Source organism: Notechis scutatus, chromosome 16, assembly GCF_049901735.1.
Source record: "Notechis scutatus isolate UNSWTSFEM ecotype Mainland chromosome 16, rNotScu1.2, whole genome shotgun sequence".
NCBI classification, from domain to species: Eukaryota; Metazoa; Chordata; class Lepidosauria; order Squamata; family Elapidae; genus Notechis; species Notechis scutatus.
In genome coordinates this window covers 6,775,904-6,800,378 of record NC_142024.1, presented here as the reverse complement: position 1 = coordinate 6,800,378, position 24,475 = coordinate 6,775,904, and the positions used below count along the sequence as shown (strand labels likewise).

Sequence of the window (24,475 nt, the reverse complement as noted above, 5' to 3'; positions counted from 1 at the left end):
CCCCCTCCCCGGCCTTGGCTCCCCGAGCCCGGAGAAAGCAACGCTGCCCTCTGCCGGCCGCCGCCTCTCTCCCGTCCCCCCCCCCACGGCCGCGGAAGGGCGACGATCCTGCCCTAAAGCAGCCCTTGGCCGGCGGGGCTCGCTGGACGGGCGATGGGGGCCGCTGCGTGAGCTCGGCGGAGTCACCTTCGGGGATCGCGGCCTCTGCCCTCCCCGGCGGGCTTCTGCCGGGCACCCGGGACGGTCCGCGCCTCCGACGGGATCGCCCCTTCCCAAGAATTCGCTTTCGTTTGTGCCGAAGTTTACCTGTCGAGGAAGAGGTTGGTTTCCCCCCCACCCCCGCCGCGGAACTAACGCGAGGCGCTCCTTCCCGAAAGGGGTAGCGGGGGTGGGATGGGGGCTCCCCGATGGATTAGGATCCCGTGTGGGGCAAGAGGCTGGGCGTGACCCTCCCGCCCCGTAGCTGCTTCTTTGCCCGGGGATCCTTTTCCCGCACCGTAACAAATCCAGCGAGAGGAAGGACCTGGCCCGTCCCCTTCCCCACTCGACCGCTTGAGGATGCCGCGCGGCCCGGCGGAGAGAATAACGGGCAGCGAGTCGGTGCCCTTCGCTTCCGCGGCGCAAAAGTTGCCGGTTGTCACGCTGCGCTCCTGCCGCCAGGGGGCAGCCTTGGCCAAGAAACGGGCCAGCCTTAGCGGAGGGACGGAGATGCTGCGCTCTCCAGCAAGCGGAACCGAGCGGCAAGCGGGCGCCGAGGGATGATGGCCTTGGCCTGCCCGTCGGCCCCAGAGCCGGCCGAGATTCTGGGCCCAATCGTTGGAAGGGAGGGGGTGGTGTCAAATTGCATTGGGGGAGGGCGCCGCTAATCCCTGGTGGGTTTTTCTTGAAGCTCGGCGTTTCGTGGCTTCTTCTGTGGAGCCCGACGGTGGCACCTGGCTGGCACCTGGTGCGATTCTTGCAAAGGGGACCTGCAAGGACTTTGGGCTTCACCAGGAAGTGCGACAGGCAAAAAGCGCCACCTTGGGCGTTCTGCTTCAGCCCACGGAAGTCTTCCTGGCGCCTTTTGCAAAGAACCACAACAACAACAACCAAAGAGTTGGGAAGGTGCCAGGCATTTCTGTGCCCAAGGCTGCAGGGCACAGCCTCCCGGCCCGCTGCCACACAACCGGCAGACTTTGACCCTGGAGGCAAAAAACCGTGCTCCGGGCATGCGCACGTTGCCCTTCCCACCCTCCACCCCCGCGCGCGCGCGCGCTCCAGCGCTGCAAAGAAACGAGCACAAGTTGCCAATCCGCAAAGGAGAAAAATGCCAGCCCCGCGGCTGCACAGCTGTAAAAACAAGAGCGAGCTAAACATTAGCCCGGTGAGAAAACAACGGCTGTGTCCTTTCAACACACACACACACACACACACACAGAGAGAGCACACACTGAACCAAGAAGGGCTCTGCCGTCCGCAGCGGCAATTCCTGCTTCCTGGGACAAATTGGAGGGGTGGATCCGAGGGTTGTTCTGCTTGCCTGCACACACACACACACACACACACCCCTCACCAACCTCCCCAGGCTGGGGGGACGGTTGCAGCCTCCAGCCTGGGCGGGCAAAGGCACCAGGTTTTCCAGGCAAGCAGAAGGAAGGACGTTTTCTTCCGATCTGCCGGGCGTGGAGAAAGATTGAGGTGGGGTGGGCTTTGGGTAACTAAGGCTGTCTGAATGAGCCACATCAGGTTCTTGGCTTGCAGGTTCGTCTTTTGCAAAGCCCCTGGGGAGACCCAGGTGCTCAAGGCCTTACCCACTGGCAGCCCTGGCGCTCTCCTCGCCAAGCTCACCTCTCCCTTCTCTGGGTTTTGAACACCTGGATCCTGAAACAGGGGCAAGGGTGAAAAAAATGTGGTGCTTTGGATGAGTTTTATCCTTGTGCCATTGGGTCAGAACCGGCTGGAGTCGTGCCAGTGCTGTGGTTTGTAGGGTGGGTGGGAGGCAGAGGCTCCGCTGGCATTTGAGAACCAGACTACATTGCCCCATCATCCTTGACTGCAGCTGAAATGGAGACCCTGGTGAAGGAAGCCATCAATCCCTTCTTGGCAGCCGAAGAGCTCAGGCCGAGCCCCCCACCCTCCCAGCACGTTCCTGCCTGCTCAGAAAAGCCCCCAATGGGTGGTTTTCTGCGTTTTTTTTTTCCTGCAAGAGATCTTGGGATGGACGAGGGACAATTTAGCTGCATGCCATGGGGCAGGAGGGTCCCCTCGCCCGGCAAAGCTTTGAGCCTGTTCCCAGAGCCACCCACCCACCCTTAGGATCGAGGGGCAGGGGGCAAATCTTCCCAAAGCGGTCAGACAGTTCCTCCTCCTCCCGGGGGGCGGGTGGCGGGGGGGCTCGCAGGATGGGAGGCAGCCTTGCACAACTTCCTTCCCGGGCAGGGTAACAATGCCAAACTGTTCCAGGAAGGAAATTTCAGAAGGGCCGAGCCGCTCAGTCTGGAAGACGCGAAATGGTTTCGGAGGGATTTAGGGGGGGGCGCCTTTGGGGCAGAGCTGCCCTGTCCTGTCCCCAAAAACTTTAACCTTAGACTGTCTACTATTGACCTCACCCCTTTCCTAAGAGGTCTGTAGGGGGCGTGCATAAGCGCACCAACGTGCCTACCGTCCCTGTCCTATTGTTTCTCTTATTCTTTTATTTTTCTTATATGTACCCATTTCATATATTAACAACTATGTATACACTTGTACTTATTATCTTGTAAACAATTGACAAATCAAATAAATAAAAAATAAATCTTGGGATCCGGACCCTGCGGTGGGGCACGGAGGGGGAAGACACCCAAGGGAGCCCCCTCCCCCCCCCAGCTGGGCTCGGCCTCTCTGCCCGGCAGGGTTTTAGGAGGTTTGGTGGGATTCAGGCTGTCGTTTAAACCCCACCCGTGTATTCTGAGACGTTTTTGTGGCTCGCTCTTTGAATAAACTTTTGCAAAACAGGATGGAAAAAAAAAATCGAGAGCTGCTCCGCTTTATTAAACCGGAGAAATCCGGTTCTATAGCCAAGCATCACCATTCAGTATATAGGGCGCACGATCCCAGGGTCGGATCGGGGCTGAGACGCGTCGCGTTCCGGGCTGGGCAAACAAATCCGACCGGCCGCTCCTTTCCCCCATCACCTGCTGGAGTTGTCCCGAGGGACGGGGGGGCTTGGCCAGAGGGGGGTGCAGGTAAATGGGCGCGGCGCGGCTACCTCCAGCGCACCTGGGCAAGCAGCAGTAGCAGCAATCGCCTCCTGTTAACTCCTCCCCGTGCCCCCCCCCCGCCGGAGAAGTCCCGCCCCGCCCTCTCGGATTGGCCAGCCAGAACCAGGTGTATCCAGCTGCCCGGCTGCCATTGGGCGGCGCCTGTGCCGCTCACGTTTTGCTCCGCGGCGTCTTCGCGAGGGAGGCGTGCGGCGGTCGCCCCGCAGGCTTTGACCCGGGGCGGCGAGGCGGGCGCGGAGGAGGAAGGAAGGAGAGCCCTTGCGCGGAGACGGCGGCCATGGTGAGCCGGGGAAGGCGAGGGAGGTCGGGGGACCTGATGCGTGGGACCCTTCCCCCCCTCACCACTACGCTGTGGGACTCCCCCACCACGCGGCTAGTCCTCAGTGAGAGCGTGGCCCAAGAGGGCGAGCTCGCGGCGGCTCAGCCGCGGAGCCGGACCCTACCCGGGGCTTCCTCCTCTCTCCTCCTCCCTCAGGGCACGACTGCGCCGCCGCCCCCCCCCCACGCGCTTCTCGGAGGACGGCCGGCTCCCGCCTTCCTTCACCCAACATGGTGCCTTCTCCCGAGGCCGCTGAGTGCGTGGAGCCGGGGCGGAGCCGCCCATGCCCGGCGTCCCTCCGGCCAGCGGGCTCTCTCGGGCTTCTGGCCTCGCCATCTCCCTTTCTCGGCGTGGGCGGCCGCCGACCTGAGGAGACTTCCAGCTCACGCCCCCCACCCCACCCCGGCTTCCCTGCCTGGCCGGCCCAGCTAGCGCGCTTCAAACGCGGGCTGGAAACTGCGCCGGCCGCTCGATTCAGTCCCGGGCAGGGCGAGGCTGCCTTCCTCAGCGGGATGGGGACGGGACGCTGCGAGCGAGTCTTCGCCGGGAAGCCTCTTCTTGGGCTCCCCCGGCCGAGTTCTGCCCCGTCCGAAGCCGCCGGTGGCTCCGAGGAGCCGCTCCCTGGCCCGAGCTGGCAGAGGAGGTCTTCGGGGCGCCGCTTTCTCTTCTCTCCCGGGCGAGACCTCAGCCTTCCTCCGCTGTCTTCTTCGAGGCTGGATGCCGTCGGGACTTCCCTCCTCTTGGCTCTTCCCTTCAGCTCTGGCCGGGCTCCCTCAGCCGCCTCCCTTTTTATAGGCGAATTTTCCCTCCAAAAAACTCCCGCTGGCCCCTGATTGGAGGCCCCATCGCACCCCCCCTCATTGGCCCTTCATCCTCGCGCAAGGGCCAATAAGGCCGAAGGTTGAATTGGGGTGAATTGAATTGAGTGCCACCCACCAGCCTCCTCCTGTTCGACTTCCAGTGTCATCTGAGGAGACAGAGAAGAAGGAGCCCCCCCCAAATCTCTCTGGAGGGTCCCCAACAGCCCCAGCTGGCTTTGTGGGTGCAGAGAGAGGGTGGGGGAGGCTGAGGACAAAGTTTGAGGCTCCTGCTAGTTGGGGTAGCCCCTCCAGAGCCGCCTCTGCCCCACTGACCGCACCTGACCCCTCCCCCCAGGACAGTGGTCGCCAACTGATGGGCTGGGCACCGCTGGTGGTCCGCGAGAAAATTTGGGTGGTCCGCAGATAAATGTGTCCCCCCCAAAGCAATGAATCCAGGCTGCGCAGGAACACAAGGTTTGCGTCGCTTGCATTGCGAACAACACGGGGTAGTGAGGGGAGGGGGGAAAGGGCGGAGGGGGGGAACTTGCCCCACTCGCCCCACGCGCCTGGCCTGGCCACTGGGCTGCTTCTTTCCGCTTCTTTCTTTCTTCTGCTTTTGGCTGCACGCAAGGAAAGCAGCCAAAGTCTTTCTTTCTCTCCCCCAAACTCTGCCAGAAATGAGTCTTTGGGACCCTGCAGGGCCTCCTGCTCCAAGAGGCTGCGCCGCCGGCAAAGACTCCTTTCTGGTGGAGTTTGGGGGGGAGAGAAAGAGAGACTTCTGCTGCTCCGGGATGACCAAAGGGCCAGTCGCTCTGGAATATGGGGGCCAACTTTCCCACCAACGTCAGTCAGCAAGCCGCCGTCAGTCAAAATTCACATTATAGTGGCCCACGAGATTTAAAATGCGGAGTTTGGGGGTCCCTGAGGTTCCAAAAGGTTGGAGACCCCTGGGCTAGGAATGGGGCTGTTCCTCTTTGCAGGAGAACGGGGGTGTTTTCTCCTCCTGGTCAAGCCCTGGCCTCCCTTCCTCCGGGCGGTGGGGGGGGGTGGGCTTTTAAATAGATGAGTGATGTGGAAAAAGCTGGAACCCCTCCTCTTCACTGCTGACGCAGCCAGCCGGTTGACGTCTCCTCCTCCTCCCCTGGTGCCAGGAAAGGTTTGTGGGGGAGGTTGGGATGGGGGACCGGGAAGGCAGTAAACAGCAGCCGTTCAGCAGCTGCTTCTCAGTCTCGCTTCTGCTACGAGGAGGAGGAAGAGAAAGAGGAAACCCAGGGTAGCTTGGCCCCTTCCGACTGCCTTGCAACGCCCGGTCAGAACTGTGGAGAACTTGGCGGGTAAGGTGGCCTAGTTTCCTAGCGGGCGGAAATATTCAGAAACAGGGCGGGTAAAGCGGTGTTTATGCCTCTTATGGGCCTTGAGGGGAGGGTGGATCTGGCCTTTCTTTGGCTGCTTCGGGGCAGGAAGGGATTTCAGCCTCGCTTCATCCTCTCCTCTGTAGCCATCGTGGCAGTCCGGCCATCTTCTCCCACGGCTGCCGTCAGCCCTTCTGCCTGCCTGCCCGCCGAAGGACAGCTTCTGCCTAGCTCTTCTTCTCGCCCGCGTTGCGTTCAGGGCTTGTGGGGGGTACACAATGGGTGTGCTCTGCCCCTCCTCTTTTTTCAACTGGACCGCTGGCCGGCCCAGGGCAAGCGTCCTGCTGGGGCCGAGTGGCTTGTGCTGGCGTTTTTCCCCAGGGCTTTGCCAGGCTGCCAAGAGCGTTTCCTCTCTGCACGGAACAGACGCTTTGCCGCCTGCTCAGTGCCAGGAAGGGGAGCTGGTCCAGATGGATGGGAGCCCAGCTGGTGGCTGCAGTGGGAAAACGGGGCGGCCTGTTCTCTTCCAGGCCCGGTGAGAAATTCGAACAGGAAGTGATTTTCAGCACCAGAAAAACGCCTCTTGAGTTTGGCTGCCCATTTCCCCCTCGTGTGTCGCTGCACTTTTAGAGGACGACACTCCTTATTTCGGGCTGCTAAAGAGGCTGGGTGGGCTTCCTGGGCATGTGGAGGGACACAGCAAATGGCCCTTAAGCAGGACCCTTACAAGGCTGTCCTCCTGACCTAGGGGGAACCGAGTCCATTGAGGGGCTTCTAGCTTTGGTCAGGTATGAAGTGGAGTGATTTTCTGGTCCAGTTGCTGAGGAGGGTTAGCAGGAAGGATGAAGAGAGGTGACATGCCGAACAGATCCCCTGCTGGTGTCCCCAAAGTGCTTTTTCAAAGAGACGACTGGTTTCTCTTTGAAGACGTTTCACTTCTCATCCAGGAAGCTTCTTCAGCTCTGACTGGATGGTGGGGAAGGGAAGGATTGATACTCCTCGCAGACAGGTCATCATTTGACTCCTTTTAGACGGTCCTTGAGGCCGCTTGGAGGTTTGTCTGTGTTCTCAGGGGTCACCTGAGTAGTGCAAATAGTTCCTGTCGTGCAGGTCGTGGTTGTTCCAAAGGTGTTTTTTTTTTCCAGGAGGCCACTGTACTTCCTGGTTTTTTTTTTTTTTCTTTTGAAAACATTTCGCTTCTCGTCCAAGAAGCTTCTTCAGCTCTGACTTGATAGAGCGGAATGAAAAACCTCCCTGTTGGCGTCTCCTGTGGGCTGGGAAACCCTCTTCTGGCTCAATCTCTGGGGTCTGAATGATGCGGGGTGGATAGAGAGGGAAATTTGGCAATTTGCAGGCCATGCTGGAGGCATGGGAAAAATCAGGCGGCCGAGGCTTCTGGATAGTAGAGTCCTAACCCTTTGGAGAGGGTTGGACTAGATGACCTACAAGGTCCCTTCCGATTCTGATCATCTGTAAGGGCTTGGCTTTTAGGCTCCCCAAGAAGGGGTCTCCCCCACACTCTATTCCCAAGCTCGGACCCGTCTTTGAAAGAGAGAAGCGAATGGTTTGTTCTCATTGGATAAACGTTGGGCCGAGTTTTTATAAGCACCAAACCGGCTTTTATTCCATATCAGCAGGGAATCTTGATTATACTGGAAAATGGAAGTGGAAGAAAGGGCATGTACTGAAGAAGCAACGCTAGTCCTAGGATGTGTGTGTGTGTGTAGGTGTGTGTGTATGTGGTCGGCCCCAGGTTGTTTTTTTTTGGGGGCTCCGTAAGGGTGATGGTGGCAGAACTCCGGGGGGAGGAGGCTGCAGGTTGGCTGTGCCAAAGAGCCTCAGAATTGGGCAAGGCTGTTTTTGCCAGCCGTTGGTTTTGTGCTGCTTTTGAACTGGACTGGAAGAAGGGTGGAGGGTGGGCACAGGTGGGCAGAGTTGAAGTGTTTCGTTTCTTGCAATGCTGTGATTTTGGCTCGTGGTTGCCCATTTGCGTGAGACGGAAGGCATACCAAGGGCTCTTTCCTCTAGTCTGCCCTGGGCCCAGGGCTTCTTCGTGGTCGGGGGAGAACCTGTTATTGTGGGGGGAGAGGCAGCCACCCCGCCTTCCTTGCTCACGGCCAGGGGTGAGAAGCTGCCCTACCCTTGGTTCAGAGGCGGGAAGGTTGTTGTGTTTAATTTGGAAAAAGCATCTGAGCCAGTTTGAGGGGCTGCCCCAGAGAGGAGGAAGGGGGGGGGGAATCAAGCTATTTTCCAAAGCCCCCGAAGGCCAGACAAGGAATAACAAGGGATAGAAACTGATCGAGGAGAGAGATTCAACCTGGAAACAAGGAGAAAACTTTCCGACAGGGAGAGCAACCAACCCACGGAACAGAAGTTGCCTTCGGAAGTTGTGGGAGCTTTCAAGAAAGAAATTAGACTGCCATCTATCAGAAATAGTGTAAGGGCCTCCTGCTTGGGCAGGGGGGGGGGGTTGGACTAGATGACCTACAAGGTCCCTCCCAACTCTGTTTAATCTGTTAAGGTGGTGAGAAAACCTGGCCCGGATAGTCAGCCGAGCCGAGTACGTTTTGGCTCACGGACAATGCTGAAAAGCGGGTGGCCTCTTTGCCTCTTCTCCCTTCCCCCCCCCTTCTTTGTGACCGAAGGGCCTCTCTCTTGTTTGCTCCTCCGGCCAAGCTCGGCCCGGCCCTTCGTGTGGGACGGACGCTCCCACCAGGCTGTCCTATGACTCTCTCTCCCTTTATAGGCTCCCGTGGTCGGATGGGGAGGAGGATGGTGCGGGTTACATAAATTCCGGCATGTGAGCCTGGTCTTCAGCCGAAGGAAGACGCTTTTGGAGTGGGGGGAAAACATCCCAGCTTCGGCAGCCGTTGTGGTGAGCCGCCCTGGGACGGGCTGGGTTAACTCTGCGCCTCCAGAAGGGGCTTGGCTGTAAGGAAGGAGAATGGGGTGGGGTGGGATGGGGGCCACGGATTTTCCCTGGTGGTTCATTTGCAATTTATTCCAGGGGGATTTATTTGTGTCTGTGTGGTATATTTGGCGCAGGGCCTCCTGCTTGGAGCAGGGGGTTGGACTAGATGACCTACAGGGTCCCTTCCAACTCTTATCCTGTACTAGCTCGATACCCGTGCTTGGCTACGGAACTCTGTGGTCGGGCTTAGTTTTTGGGGAGGAAAATAAGCGGGGGAAAAAATTCTGCCTCTGCCTACCAGCATCCATCGGTATTCACCCGGCTAGCGTCCTTGTCAGTGTGTGAGAGAGTTGAGGGCTGTTTGGAAACTGAAACAGCATTTGCTGTGTGAGCAAGAAGGAGACAGCAAGGAGCCTGGGCGTGGCTTAGCTCAACTGTTCTGTACTAAAGCTGCTTGGTGCTCTGAAACTGAAACTGAAACTCCTCTGCTTGTGTTTTGCATTTGGAACAGATTCCTTTTCAGGTGGGGAGGGGGAGTAGAATTCCTTAACATCAGAGCGTGTTAATAATAATAATAGTAATAATAGTAATAGTAATAATAATAAATAATAAATAACAATTAATAATAATAATAATAACAACAACAACAATAACAAATTAATAATAATAGATAATAAATAATAATAATAATAAATAATAACAAATAATAATAATATAGGAAATACTAATGCAGCGATGGTCATTTTGAAATATCCTTTCTTAGCGAGCACGTAGAAGCCAAGAGGAACAAATGGGCCCAATTTCAAGTTTGTAGGCTTGACGGTTCTGGAGATTTTGTGATGATGCGTGAGGGGTACTTCGCTTTTATATATATATAAAGATAGGTTATCTCGGTTGTAAGGAAGGAGAATTGGGGAGGGGCACAGATTTCCCCTGGGGGTCCATTTGCAATTTCTTCCAGGGGAATTTATTTGCATATGTCTCTCTCCCTCTGTCTCTCTTTGTGTGGTGTAATTGGTACAGGGCCTCCTGCTTGGGCAGGGGGTTGGACTAGATGACCTGCAAGGTGCCTTCCAACTCTGTTGTTCTGTGTGTGTGTGTGTGTGTGTTGTGGTGGGAAGGCCGGCTGCTCCATGGCGGGGCCCTTCTTTGACGTTGTTTGGGCTGCAGTCAGGTACGCCAGCTGCTTTTCTGGCCAGGGCCACATTCCTGGCTTGTTTACCCTGTAAGAAGATCCACCAGCTGCTGGGGCAACCGGCAACGAGTGTGTGTCAATGAGTGTGTGTCTGCCCGAATAAGGTCAGGGGGCAAGGAGGAATCTGCTCCTCCTCCTCCTCTTCCTCCTCCTCCTTGGGCACAAAGCATACACACACACACACACACACACACACACACAGCCCTTGAATGAAGAGAGCCTGGCTTGGCCTGGCCAACCCTGGAAGTCTTTGGCCAGGGATGCAGCCAGGAGGCCAGCATCTCTCTTGGCCAAGATATTTCCCACACACGCGCACACACACTTTTTGCTCTCGGCTTCCCTTCTTCTCTGGGACGGGACCGATTTCCTCCTTCCGCCTTGATTCTGTCGGGGAGAATTTGCCGCTTGGCTGACTGAGCTTGGTGTTTGTTTTTTTGCCTCCCGCTGCAGCCAAGCAGGTGGGGTGGGTGGGTAGAGAAGGCTCGGCCCTTGCCTCTTGCAAGAAGAGCTGGGATGGACGGACGGGCGGCGGCGGCTGCTGCTGCGAAGCCGGCCGGCCCCGCCGAAAAGTGGGTAAGGCTGGATATTTGCGAAGGCTTCTCGGTAAACAAGTTGTTTTTTTGTGGGCTCTTCCTGGGAGGTTTTGCAACCCAGCAAAAGCCAAACAGGACCCCGGCTGATGCCAGGAAGCTCGGGCAGGATGGAGCAGGGGTGTGAGGCTGAGGAGAGACCCCCTGAGGGCATGCAGCTGGTCTTACTCTCATGGGAAGGAAGCCTCAGCCTGCAGGACTGTCTCTAGCCAGCTTTTCCCTGGGAGAATTTCCACCCCAAGGTGGTTTATGCATCGCCCTGAAACGGCTGGGATTTGGTTTGCGAGCAGATCGAGTTCTGCCTTCGGGGGTGGGGGGGGGAACAGCCTGGTTTTACTTCCTTCCAGGTTCCTGGGTCAGCAGCCTCTCTGGGGCCCTGAAAGGTACACTGCCCCTGAGCATGGAGGCTTCACCAAACCCTCTGTCTGGTCTGTTTTAGAAAACCCAACGGAGCTTCAGCAACGGCTATCGATGTTGCAGCCTCTCTTTGGGTTGGCAACCCCGTCTCCCCCTGTCCGAGAACATGTGTCTGGGGAGGGGGCCAGGCTGGCACTTGGGGCTGGGCTGAGGGTTCAAGGAGACAAGCACGCTAGGCGACACGGACCAGCCCAGGCGACACGGAGCAGCCCAGGCGCCACTAAGCGCTGGAACAGGAAGCCAAGCGGGACAGATAAGCCCGCCAGATGCTCCGTCGAATTCTGAATCTCACCGGAACTGGAAAGATGCAGCGGGGCAGGGCCAGCTCAAGGCAGCCCTAGAGGATTGTGGTGGTGGGGGGGAGGCAGAAGGGGTCATGGCAGATTCTCCCCCCGGTTCTGCCGAAGCCTTGGGCAGGCACGTGGCTGCCGGGTTGGCGCCGAGAGGACAACGGGCATCTCCGGTGGGCGGGCAGGCAGGGTAGGAGGGGCAGGAGGAGTTGTGGGGCTGGCCTTTCCAGGAAGCGCCTCTCCAGGAGTGGAATGTGGCTGCACAGAGGGGGGGAAAAAACACACCACCCGGTATCCGCCTGCCTGGATGGCCTTCCTGTTTTGGAGCTCTCTTGCTTTGCCTGCCCTTGCCCCAAGAGGAGGAGGAAGGAGAGAGGTCTGAACTGCGTAGGGGGGAAAGCAGCCAGCGTGGGTGAAGCTAGGAAGGAATTGCACACTGGGATCCACACACACACACACACGCACACGCCCAACTGCCACCTTTATGGGAGGGCTGGCTGCTTTGTGGTCTTGAGTAGCCGCCTCCAGGTGTGTGGGGCCAGGTGAGGCCCAGGAGCAGGTGTAAGGCAAACAGGTGTGCTTGAGGGCCTCTTTTCTGCCTCTTTCAGATGTCCACCTACAAGCGGGCCACTCTGGACGAAGAGGAGCTGGTGGACTCCCTGGAGGGAGAGATCTACTCCAATGGGATCCAGGTAAGAACAGGGAGGGTAGCCCCTCACCTCCACCTCCACCTCCTTAAGGACCCCTGAAATCCCCTCTCCCCAGCGTGGTTTAATCCACTGTGGGAAGGACCGGCTCGACTCTGCCCTTGTTCCCCCCGGCCAATCTGCCCAGTCTCCCGCCACACCTCAGGAGCCAAGAGGGCAGCGGGGGGGTCCCGGTCCCCAAACTTGGCAACTTTTGAGGCTTGTGGACTTCCAACGCCCAGAATCCTGGGCGTTGCAACTCCACCAGTCTCAAAAGGTGCCAGGTTTGGAGATCCAAACTGCCCTGGCAGAGGCAGGAAGTGGGAAAGGCTGTCTACATTTCTCTTGGGCTCCCTTTGATGCCCAGGAGGGGGGGGCACACTGGTCTGTCGAGGCCCTGAGGCGAAGAAGGGCAGGGGACGAGCCCCCACCCCACCCCGCCACCGTTTCCTTTAAAGCGAACCCGGTGATGCCAACCTCCACCGAGGCTCCAGGTGGAGCGATTTGGGGGGGCAGGATGCTGCCAGGGCATGGCTGTGGGTAGGGGGGTCTCCATTTGAGGTCCGCTGGCTTCTGCCTTCTGCTTCGGTCTTGCTGGCCTTTGGAATTCTTACCCCCCCCCCGTCCAATCTTTGCCTGCCCAGACCAGCCTCCGCTTGGCCCCGGGCTGACCCCCTGCCTCTGTTTTTTTTTTTGTTGGGGGGAGGGGAGGGCACAGGTAGAGAAACGGTCAGCTACGGAGGCGGCCTTGTCTGCCCAGGCTGTTGTTTCTTTCGTCTCCTTGCTTTTCCACCCTGTCAAAACATGGCACCGCAGGCCCTTTGGTGGTGGTGGGGAGTCAGAATTCCTGTGGGAATTCCTGTGGGTGGGAATATTATTTGTAGCAGCCCAGATGGAGAGTCCTTGTTTGCCTCTGCTCTAGGGGCACGTGTGTGTGTGTGTGTGTGTGTGTGTGTGTGTGTGTGTGTGTGTCTTTGAGCCCTCCCAAGCTGCCTGGCCTCTTCCCCTCGCAGCTCCCTGGCCCTCCCCCTCCCCAGCTGAGAAACCAGAGGGAAGGCGGTCACCTCCCTTTGACAGAGGGGCTCTGGCCGAGGCAGAGCAGGAGGGGAGGCAGCCTCTCCACCCACCTTCCTGCCTTCCCTCCCTCCCTGCCCCGTTCCTCTGGCTCCTCTGCCATGCAGGAGGAGGAGGAGGAGGGAGGCCACCACTGCTCCTGGGGGAGTGCTGGAGTAGGATGGGGCTTCCTGAGGTCAAGCCCAGAAGGCAGCAGTTGTTTGTTCCTGGCTTCCCGGTTCTCCTTTGTGGAGGGGTTGGGGGCTTTTTTTTCTGCAAATGCCCACTTCTCTCTTTTTATCAATTGGAATGGCCACCTACCTTGTGACTGCAGTGGCTCCGGGCAGCTTGGACGGTGGAAAGCCGCTGCATCCAAGGCCAATGTATCTGCGGTCTTGGGCAGCCTTGGACATCGCCCTCCTAGCACAGTCCGATGTCCGAAGCAGGGACATCAGCCTTCCCAGCAGAAGGCTTGAAGGTCTTCCCTCGTGTTGCCTTCCTTGGCAGACTCTGCTCTGGGCTGCTGGCTCTCCACTCCACCCTCCCTGGAAAGGAAGTGGCCCTTGGCACCCAGCGGAGTGCATGGCTTGTTTCGGAGGGGCCTGGTGAGGCTCTTGACGTTCTTTGAACCCACCTGCTTTGGCTCTTGATTAACAAGCGTTGGAAGGGACCTTGTAGGTCACCTAGTCCCACCCCCCCCTGCCCAAGCAGGAGGCCCTACATCGTTTCTTGCAGCCCTTCGGTCTCTTTTGAGGCCTGGGCAAGGGAAGGGAAGCTGCAGCTGGCAAAGAGACAGGAAGTGTTGTGGTTCGCCAGCAGCCTGTGCAAACGGCAGTGGAATCGGACAGCCCGGGAGTTTGGGGAGGACTTGGACGAGGGTCCTTCATCCAATGCAGGAATGGGGCCAGCACCATCTGGGAGTAGGGTGTTGACTCCGGAGCCTCCAGAGTCTGACAGCAGCGAGGCAGAGGAACAAGGGGAGCCTGTTCCCAGCGCGCGTGTGCACAGAGCTGCTAGAAGGCCAAGAGCAGCTAAGACAAAAGGGTCGACTCGGGAGTAAGGCTTGGAGGTGATTGCCCCTCCCCTAAGGTATAAAAGACAGGCAAAGGGAGAGAAACCTTTGCAGGAAGCAAAGTCGTTCGCTCTGTTCGGATTCAACCTTGAAGCTCTGTGTGGACTTTGTACTTCGGTTGGTTTTTTATAGTTCATTTGGCACTTTAGTTGTTGGCAGCAATTCAAAGGAGAGAAAGGTGGGTGCTTATCTCGAGGGACTGTTTGGGACTCATCACAGGCTGGGAATGCACATAATTCCCAGCATGGAAGAAGAATTGTTTGGACTAAATGTGTGCTTAATTACGGTCTCGGGAAGCCTTGGTCAGAACAGGGAGGGTGGCCGCTTCTCTGCCTCGGAGGGCCTGAGTCTCCCTCTTTCCTTCTCTCCCAGGTGAACTTCCGTGGGCCAGGGGCCAGGAAGGGCTGCTGGGCGCAGCGGCCGAGCCCAGAGAAGCGCCTCCTGATCCTGACCCTTATCCTGTTCTTGGGTCTGTTGGCCTGTCTGTCTGTCCTGCTCTTCCAGTACCAGACGCGTGAGTCTGCTGGACGCCACCTGGCCTGTACCCTTCGGGGTGGGGTTTTCCCTCCCACCCCCCCACCCCTACCAGCTTCCACCTGCGGTGACAGCAGCCTCCTCTTCCTCCCCCTCAGAGCCGTGCCTGACTCAGACCTGCATCTCGGTCACCAGCTCCATCCTCAGCTCGCTGGATCAAGGCGTGGACCCCTGCGAGGACTTCTTTCGCTACGCCTGCGGCGGCTGGATCAAGAGCAACCCGATCCCCGACGGCCACTCCCGCTGGGGGATCTTCAACAAGCTATGGGAACACAACCAGGCCGCCCTCAAGAGCCTCCTGGGTGGGTTGGGGAAAGGGGGGTCGCAGCTGGGGGAGGCAGCCCTGTGGAGGGGCTTGCAAAGGGGCCCAGATGCAAAGGAAGGGAGCCCCCCAGTCTTGGGCTAAAAGGGGAGGGATGCATTAGAGAAGGACAGAGACCCCTGAAGAACTCTGTGTGTGTGTGTGTGTGTGTGTGTGTGTTGTGTATCTCTCTTTCTGTTGGTGGGTTTCTCCCTCTTCTGCCCACTCCCGCTTCAGTTCTTCTTGCAATTTCCCAGAAATTGTCCCCATTCCCACCCCAACTTTCTGCAAAGACGCATCCACCCTTGCGTGTGCGTCCCCTGATTAAATGTTCCTCTCGGGGCCGCGCAGTCTGGAGGGGAGGGGGGTTTCCATAGCTACAGACCCTTACCTTCCTTTATCTGACCCAAACCCGGCGGCTACCCTGTCTGTCCGTCTGGGCTTCTGAAGAACTCGCTCCTTTCCCCCCCCACCCCCGGACCAAATGTTTCTCTTTGGATGTTTGCTACTCTCAGGGAAGTGCCTGGTTTCCCCACACCCCTCCAGCAAAACCTGCACAGCCAAGGCTGGGGCTCTTTGGGGGGGGGTCTCTTCCGTGCCCCATAAGGAGGGGATGAAACGCACCCACCCACCCGCCCGAGGGAGGCCTCCCTGGGAAGGAGTGATTCCAGTGGAACAAGTTGCCTCCAGACGTTGTGAATACTCCAACACGGGGAGTTTTCTAAGAAGAGATTCGACAACCCTTGGTCTGAAGTGGCGTAGGGTTTCCTGCCTGAGCAGGGGGTCGGACTAGAAGACCTCCAAGGTCCCTTCCAACTCTTACTCTGATTCTTGTCTAATTCTCCCCAAGTGTGCCCCAAACAGATCTCCGATGTTGGAGCGTGGGGTGACCAGAGGGGTCAAGTAGGAGCCCCTTTGGGTCCGGTGCGGGAAGGGCCATGGGGTGCAGGAGGCTGGAGTCTCACTGGCGCAGAGAGGAGGAAGGGGGTCAAGCTATTTTCCAAAGCCCCCGAAGGCCAGCCGAGGAATAATAATGGATGGAAACGGATCAAGGAGAGATTCAACCTGGAAATAAGGAGGAATTTCCTGACAGGGAGAGCAATTCAACCAAAACACAGGAGTTGCCTTTGGAAATTGTGGGAGCTTCATCCCTGGAGGCTTTCGAGAAAGAAATTAGACTGCCATTTGTCAGAAATGGGGTAGGGTCTCCTGCTTGGGTGGGGGGGTTGGACTAGATGACCTAGAAGGTCCCTTCTAACTCCGTTCATCCGTAATCTGGTCTCTCCTCTCTGCAGAGAACACCACGGCCCCCTCGTCGCTGAGCGAGGCCGAACGCAAAGTGCAGCGTTATTACCAGTCCTGCATGAACGAGAGCCGAATAGAGGAGCTGCAGGCCAAACCGCTGATGGATCAGATCCAGAAGGTAGCTGGGCGGGGTCCCTTTGGGAGCCAAGGCCTCGCTTGGCAGGAGCATCCAGACTCTTTCTCCGCCTCCCGCAAAGCGCTCCGGAGCCAACCCTTCGTGGGAGTGAACAGAGGCTCCGGGGCTCCACGCTCAGCACCCGGATGCCTTGGACTGCAGCTCCCAGAACTCCCAGCCAGCGGTGGCTGGTGTGGTTCAGAGTGATGGGAAGTGTGGTCCGAAGCCAGTACTAAATCAAACGGGGCATCTCATTTGCAATTGATGCTTTTTTCCCAAAGATTTTCAGTTGGGGTGACGAGAAAGCTACCCTGGGTGGGACTTGGGCCCCTTTGGCCTTCCTGCTCTTGAACCCAAGGGGGTCTTCTTCTCTTCCCCTTCCCCCCTCTAGCTCGGAGGCTGGAATCTCAGCGCCCCCGCTGGAGAGGGCAGCTTCAACCAGCTGCTGCTGGCTGTGGTGGCCCACTACCACCTGAGCCCCTTCTTCTCCATCTCTGTCAGCGTCGACTCCAAGAATTCCAGCACTAACATCATTCAGGTAGGGGACACTTTCCTGCCCCCCACCCCCCACCCCGAATTGCCTGCATCCCCCGTTTTCCTCTGCCCAGGGTCACCCCTCTCTCGTTGCTGCTTCTCTTCCAGATTGACCAGTCGGGCCTGGGAATGCCCTCCAGGGACTACTACCTCAACAAAACCCAGAACGAGAAAGTGAGTTGTGTTCCTGCAGCCAAGCCCTCCTCCTGGACTCTGCCCGGTGTCGCCTTGTGAGGGGTGTGTGTGTGGCCTTGCTTCGCGGCCCTCTAGAGCCTCAAAAGAACCCGCCTGGTGTCCTTGGCACGGCTGCACGATCGCGGGGCCTTTTTCCCGGTTCAGCCGACGAGGCCACCCACTCCTTTCCTTGACCCTGCAGTTCCTGGCGGCTTACCTGAACTTCATGGTTCAGCTTGGCATGTTGGTCAGCGGGGAGGAGGAGGAGGCCACGATCCGGCCACAGATGCAGGAGATCTTGGACTTCGAGACCACCTTGGCCAACATCACCACCCCGCAGGAGAAGCTCCGAGATGAGGAAGTGATCTACCACAAAATGGCTGCCGGGGAGCTCAAGGTGAGGCGGGCCGTGGCTGGGGTGGGCTAGGTGGGGAGGGAAGAAGGTTGGGGGGGGGCTCTGCATCGGATGGGCCTCCTTGGGAAGGGGTGAAGGATGGAGGCATGCCCAGCATTGTCCCTTTGTGGTGGAAAAATGTGCCAAGCAGCCCCTTCAGGTGAAGATGGTGGTGGCCTGTCCAGCAGCCGAATCGGAGGAGGAGGAGGTGTGGGAGTCAGGTCAGCATCAGGGCAACCTGACAGAGAGACAGACAGAGAGAGAGAGAGAGACAGACAGACAGAGAGAGAGAGAGAGAGAGAGAGAGCGAGAGAGAGAGCGCGTGAGAGAGAGAGGAGAGCGAGAGAGAGGAGAGAGAGAGAGAGAGGAGAGAGAGAGAGAGAGAGAGAGAGAGAGAGTAAGAGAGGGCGAGAGAGAGAGAGAGAGAGAGAGAGAGAGAGAGAGAGAGAGAGAGAGAGAGAGAGGAGAGAGAGAGAGAGAGAGAGAGAGGAGGAGAGAGAGAGAGAGAGAGAGAGAGAGAGAGAGAGAGAGAGAGAGAGAGAGAGAGGGGAGCGGGAGAGAGAGAGAGAGAGAGAGAGAGAGGAGAGAGGCGGACCCTAGACCGTCCGTCAGGCCTCAGATGGAGAGTCAACAGCCCCCAGGTCTGGAGGTGGCTGATGAGGAAGAGGAGCAACAGCCAGGTCCAGTGCTGGACATGGAGATGCGCAGAAGGCAGAGGAGAGGAGAGCAGTGGAAATCTATGGGCTGGTCCTCAGGATGGAAGAGCCACCGCTGTTAGCAAAGCCCCACCCTAGCATCCCCGAGCCTGGCTCTGGTCTCGGTGGACCCAGTCTGATCAGCTGGCATCGCCAGGTTCTCTGGCAGCTGTAGGTCCCCAAGTGGTGACTGGGTGGGAGGCAGGAAGGTGGACCTCTGACCCTCCATTCCTCCTTTCTGCCCCCCGGAAGGAGGTGGCTCCAGCCATCGAGTGGCTGCCCTTGCTGAAGGAATTCTTCGACCCGGTCGAGATCAACGAATCGGAACCGGTAGTGGTCTACGCCAAGGAGTATCTCCATCGTGTCTCCCTGCTCATCCAGAGCACGGACAAGAGGTGAGGGAGGGGCAGAAACTTTGGTGGTGGGGCCACTGAACCAGAGGACCTCGGGTGGCCCTGGCCGGGTGCAGAAGACAGCCTTGCCCTTCCCCTCTCCTCCCCGCCTTCCTCATCCTTTCCCTTTGGCCTGTGCCCAGGGTGTTGCGTAACTACATGATTTGGCACCTGGTGAGGAAAGGAGCGAATTTCTTGGACCAGCGGTTTCGAGACGCGGAGCAGAAGTTCGTGGAAGTCATCTACGGATCGAAGAAGGTGGGTGCCGGGCTCGGCTGCAGAGGGGTGGACAGGGGGTTGGGGAGGGAGGAAAAGCGCTCTCCTGCCTCCCCCCTCCCCCGCTTCTTGGGGACGGGCTGCCCTGGAGCGTCCTCTGCTGCCAGCCGCCAGCCCTGCAGCGCCACGCCGCCCCCGGCTCTCGGCTACCCTGGCTCTTCGGAAGGCTTTTCCCACCTCGGCTGGTGCCTGCAGCCACTGGCATCCTTTGGGCCATGCTCCTCCCCTTCCTCCAACGCCTGGACCGTGGGAAGGACTTGGCCCCGGAGCCAAGCGACAGAGCCACCTCTCAAGGGGGCAGCCGGAGCTGGTGGCAGTGACTCCCTTCCCCTTGGCAGGCCTGCGTGCCGCGTTGGAAGCACTGCATCGTCGACACAGATAACAGCCTGGGTTTCGTCTTGGGCGCCATGTTTGTGAGGACCAACTTTGCCGAAGACAGCCGGGCCGTCGTAAGCATCTCGCCTTCTCCCCCAACGTGGCTTGAGCCATGGGAGCTGCCCCCCTTTTGCGGGGCTCTTGGAAAGGGGGGGGGGTTCCCACCTCTTGGGTCCCTTCTGTCAGGGTGGCGCAGTGGTTAGATGCAGTACTGCAGGCTACCTCTGCTGACTGTCCTCGGCCTGCAATTTGGCAGTTTGAATCTCACCAGGCTCAAGGTTGACTCAGCCTTCTGTCCTTCCGAGGTGGGTAAAATGAGGACCCAGGTTGTTGGGGGCAAAAGGCTGACTCTTGTGAACCGTTTAGAGAGGGCTGTGAAGCACTGTGAAGCGGTATATCACTCTAAGGGCTATTGCTTCCTCCCTCCCTCCTGGTGGTTAGAATGTGGTATTGCAGGCTAACTCTGCCCACTGCCATCAGTTCGATGCTGACCAGTTCCAAGATCAAACTCAGCCTTCCCTCCTTCCGAGGTGGGTAAAATGAGGACGCAAATTGTTGGGGGCAAGAGGCTGACTCTGCAAAACCGCTTAGAGAGGGATATAAAGCACGGTGAAGCGGTGTATAAATCAATGTGGGCACCCCACACTGCCAGAGAAGGGCCGGCTAGCCTCACTCCCCCTACAGGCTGAGGAGATGATCCTGGAGATTAAAATGGCGCTGGAGGAAAGCCTGGCCAGCCTTGGGTGGATGGACGAGGAGACCCGGCGGTCAGCCAGGGAGAAGGCTGACGCCATCTATGACATGATTGGCTACCCAAAGTTCATCCTGGACCCCAAAGAGCTGGACAAAGTCTTCCACGACGTGAGTGTCACGCCTGCCACGTGGGGAGGGAGGAAGGGAGGGGTGGCCGCTCTGGCCCCATGGAGTCCTCTTGGGTGGGGCGCCTGGACCTGACGAGGCTCTCCCTCTTGGCAGTACGACCCCGTGTCTGACCTGTACTATGAGAACGTCATGCAGTTCTCCAACTTCTCCGCCCGGGTGGCGGCTGACCAACTTCGCAAGCCTCCGAACCGCGACCAGTGAGTAGGAATCGCCCGAGAACCGTCCTCTTGGGCCAGATCGATCAATCGGAATGGAGCTGGAAAGGGACCTTGGAGGTGTTTTACTGGAAGACTACTATCTTGTCACCCATTAATTCTTCTTTTCTTTAGACTGGCCATACCCAATTCCTGCATACGTTTTAGTCTCCTGGCCTTTAATCCTCGTAATGGCTCTTCTTTGCACTTTTTTTTCCATAGTGCAGAGATCCAGGAATTGCGGGAGGGGGAGGTTTAAGGGGAGAGCCGAACCGTGCAGGCTGGCGCCTTGGTCCTGTTGAGTTCTCTTGGTTTTTCACCTCCCCCAGGTGGAGTATGACCCCGCCGACGGTGAACGCTTATTACTCCCCCACCAAGAACGAGGTCATCTTCCCCGCGGGAATTCTGCAGTCTCCATTCTACACGCGGAACCACCCCAAGTACGGAGGCCCCTCCTGTCTCTTTTGGCATCAGGGGGTGGGTGGGAAGATGGCGGTCCCGGAAGAGGAAGGCGGAGGCGCCCCTTTCCCTCTAGGAACTGCACCAGCTGCCCCGTTTGATGCCCAAAGGCCTCGGGGAATGTGTGTGTGTGTGTGTGTGAGAAAAGATGTCAACCGCCCCGCTCAGTCATCCAGCAAAGAAAGACTCCTGGCCATTTGATTTTGCCAAGAGTATATATTTTACTGAAGCTTAAGAGTGGCGCGGTGGCCTAAGGGGTGGAGCTCTCGCCTCACAATCAGGAGGCTGTGAGTTCGATCCTACGGAGAGGCAGATATTTCTTTCTCTGGACTCAAATGAGAATATATCTGCTGAATAAAACCCCGCTCTGGCAACAGGAAGGGCATCTGGCCAGTAAAACACTCCGCTAGCTCCATTCAGTTTCCCAGACTCTGCCCCGCAAGGGATTGTGAGGTTGTTAAATGATGATGATGATGATGATATTTTACTGAAGCTTATAGAAATAGTGTAAGCTGAATCAGATACCTTGTCGGTCAGCTCCTGAAGGTGAGATGCAGCCAGGACACTGTCCAACGGAGCCCGCCTGTCTTGTGGCTTCTTTTACAGGGCTGTCAATTTTGGGGGGATTGGTGTCATGGTGGGCCACGAGCTGACGCACGCCTTTGACGATCAAGGTGAGCTCCCGAGGCTCCGCGGGTGGGAAGCGGGCCGCCGGTTTCCCTCCGACGGATAAGGACGGCCCGGGTCGCGAATTCTTCGTTCTCCTCTCTTGGCAAACCAGACCAGCTCTGGTTTTTGTTGGTGTTTCTCCTCCCCGGGGGCCTGGCAGGACGCGAGTACGACAAAGACGGCAACCTCCGTCCCTGGTGGAAAAACTCCTCAGTGGAGGCCTTCAAGGAGCACACCCAGTGCCTGATGGAGCAGTACGGCAACTACTCCGTCAACGGAGAAGCTGTGAATGGGAAGCACACTCTGGGGGAGAACATTGCGGACAACGGGGGACTGAAGGCCGCCTACCGGGTGAGTTGAGGGGTGTCAGCCCTGGTGGAGAGTCCCAGCCTGGCTCCACGGATCCCGGCTCACTCTGCCCTTTCCTCACCCACAGGCCTATCGGAACTGGGTGAAGAAGAATGGGGAGGAGGCATCTCTGCCGGCCCTTGGCCTCACCAACGACCAGCTTTTCTTCGTTTCCTTTGCCCAGGTGGGAGGTCTCGGCCCTTCTCTCTACCCCCAAACCCTGCCACAACTCCCTCTAAGGTCTCTCTCTCTCAGACCCCCACCCCCACCCCTCAGTCTGCCCCGCTGAGCCAGGAGTGGACTTCAGCTGGTTCTGACCAGTTCTGGAGAATCGGTAGCGGGAAATTTTGAGTAGTTGGAGAATCAGTCAATCCCGCCTCTGACTGGCCCCGCCAACCCCATCTATTCTCCACCTCCCGAGTCCCAGCTGATCGGCTGGGTCTCCTTGGGTTGCCCTGCCCAGGAGAACGGAGCTGGAAAGCAGGTTGGTGGGGAGGGGAGGGGGATTTTGCAGTATCCTCCCCCTGCCATGCCTACCAAGCCACGCCCACCAAGCTACGCCCACAGAACATGTAGTAAAAAAATTTGAATACCACCTCTGATTGGCCCTGCCTACCCAAGTCCCAGCTGATTGGCTGGGCCTTCTTTGGTTGCCCTACCTAGGAGAATGGAGCTGGAAAGCAGGTTAGTGGGTTGGGGAGGGAATGGGGATTTTGCAGTATATCCTTCCCCTGCCACGCCCACCAAGCCAAACCACGCCCACCAAACCACGTAGTAAGCTGAGCCCCATCTTTTCCCTCCCTCACTTCTCCCAGGTCTGGTGTTCCGTCCGCACGCCGGAGAGCTCCCACGAAGGACTTGTCACTGACCCCCACAGCCCTTCCCGCTTCCGGGTCATCGGGACGGTTTCCAACTCCAGGGCCTTTGCCAAGCACTTCCAGTGCAGGCCCGGTTCGCCTATGAACCCCCTGCAGAAATGTGAAGTTTGGTGAGTTTTCTCCCCGCAGGAGGAAGGAAAAACAAACAAACCCCAAAACGGGGTGCCCACACAGGACCGCTTAACATGCCACTTCCTCCGTGTTAAAAGACAAAAGGGAGGCTGCCCCTTTCGGGGCTCCCTGGAAAAAACAAAAACCTCCCCACGCTCTTCGCTGCAAAGGGACTCCAGAAGGATCCCCCCCCCCTTTGTGTGGCGTCCACTCGCCACCGAAACCTTCCCACCGCATCTCCCGTGGACGGAGGCGAAGCTTCGTCGGTGCACTGACGCTTCCTTCCCTGAGCCAACTTTCCAATCGCTTGCCACTTTTCCAAAGGGTTAAACTGATACCAGGGGGGGACACACAGAATCTTCTTCTTTTTAAAAAAATAAAAATAAAGACATTGTTTTTACAACCTTGCAGAACACTGGAAAAAAACAAATTCGGAGAGGTTGCGGGGCGGGGAAATGTATGGGACGTTTAAAATGTTAGGATTATCTTGGTCTCGACTCTCTCGCTCTTTCTCTCTCTCGCTTTTCCAAACGAACAGATAGGGAAAAGCCTTTCTTTTTTTTTTAGTCGATGCGTATTCCTCCACCCTTGGAGAGGGAAATAGGGCCGGGGTCTCCCTGAGTTGGTGAGACGCCCTTCTGGCTTCAGGACCCCGGGATCTGCCCCGGGTCCCTTACCAGGCATTTGGTGTCGGGCGTGGGGTTATGTCCTCAGAAGCTGACCTGTTCTCTCCATTGAGCGTTTCTGTTTCGAATTAAAGAGAAGGGATGAGAGTTAAGCAGGGGCCGCACTGAGGGTGCCCCTCCCCATCCAAAAGCGGGGGCCCTCAGCCCCAGGGTTGCCTGGGCTGAGTTAGGAGGGGGGCTCTGGGCTCCTGGGCACAGGAAGATGTCGCCAAAAAGCAGGCACCGAGCGAAGCCTCTCCTTCTGGGCTCCTTGGCAGAAGAGGGGGTGTGGGGTTAACCTGAGAAGTTTTTTATCCCCTGATGTCAAGGAGAGGTAGGTGTGAAGTCCTGTGCCCGTTTTAATGCCAGCAAAGCTTTCCTGCCACCAGCCCTCCTCGTCCAAAGCTTTGACAGCTTCTATGCAGAACCTGGCAATTAAAACTCCCCAAACTACTTACGGGGTTATTTGTTCAGCGCCCCTGAAGGTGTTTCGCGAGGGATCCAGGGATCTCTTCCGATCAGCCTTTTCCCAAGAAATGGGTCCCCCGTGTAGCTCCATCGTGAAGTCCAATCAAGTGAGGAGAAAGTTGGTTCTGGATGGATCTTGCCTTCCTTCCCCCAGGGGAGGGTTGTTGTTGTGTGTTTTTTGGCTGGAGTGGGAAAGCCAATGGTTTTAAGGGTTCCTCCGGTGGGAATATGTGGGGTTTTTCCCGCCGTTGTTCCTCCTGCACGAAGCCGAAATGGTATCCAGATGTGCAATCCGCTTTCGGTAATTGGATCTCCCGGGAAAGGCTGCCAATGGCTTCCAGATGTGCCCCTTGTGGTTTTGAAGGGATGGAATTGGTGTGGGTGTGTTTTGTCAAGGCGGCTCTTCTGCCCCGTGGCCCTAGGAAAGGAATGTCCCCCCCTCACCCTTTCGCCCCTCCATAAATTCTCCGGGGTGCCGCGAATTGATCCTTCTGAGATAGGTGAGAAAAAAAAGATCTGCGAGGAATCTGCACTACCCCAACTCTGAATGGATCTTCTGCTCGGCCAATTTGTTCTTTTTTTAAACTCTTCCTGCCTTTAGGAAGGACTGTTAGTTTGGAAATAAACGCCTTTTTACCACGGTTTGAAACGATTGGGGTCCCTGGTTTGTGTGTGTGTGTGTGTGTGTGTGTTAATTTAAAACTTCTTCAAATGCTTCTCCTGGTTTCTTATCTTGTTCAGTCCAACAAAGACAGGCCCAAGGCCCCATTCAAAGACAAGTT

General features: G+C 57.6%; 1 protein-coding gene across 8 annotated transcripts; it reads left to right on the top strand.

The window, feature by feature from the left end:
- Positions 1-57: 57 nt before the first annotated feature.
- Positions 58-24,342, top strand: ECE1 (endothelin converting enzyme 1). Of its 8 annotated transcripts, none has more exons than XM_087944777.1 (18): positions 58-320; positions 11,722-11,805; positions 14,297-14,438; positions 14,557-14,760; positions 16,055-16,182; positions 16,571-16,717; positions 16,822-16,887; positions 17,090-17,284; positions 18,229-18,371; positions 18,512-18,626; positions 18,983-19,093; positions 19,704-19,880; positions 19,995-20,098; positions 20,425-20,535; positions 21,161-21,228; positions 21,384-21,574; positions 21,660-21,755; positions 22,387-24,342. In XM_087944777.1, exons 2-18 carry the CDS (start codon positions 11,722-11,724, stop codon positions 22,561-22,563), a joined length of 2,259 nt encoding a protein of 752 aa, XP_087800903.1. In that variant the 5' UTR covers positions 58-320; the 3' UTR covers positions 22,564-24,342. The 8 variants fall into 8 exon arrangements, with proteins under 8 accessions (XP_087800903.1, XP_087800901.1, XP_087800899.1 ...); XM_087944775.1 differs by lacking the exon at positions 58-320 and adding an exon at positions 3,381-3,519; XM_087944773.1 differs by lacking the exon at positions 58-320 and adding an exon at positions 5,413-5,514.
- Positions 24,343-24,475: the final 133 nt, after the last annotated feature.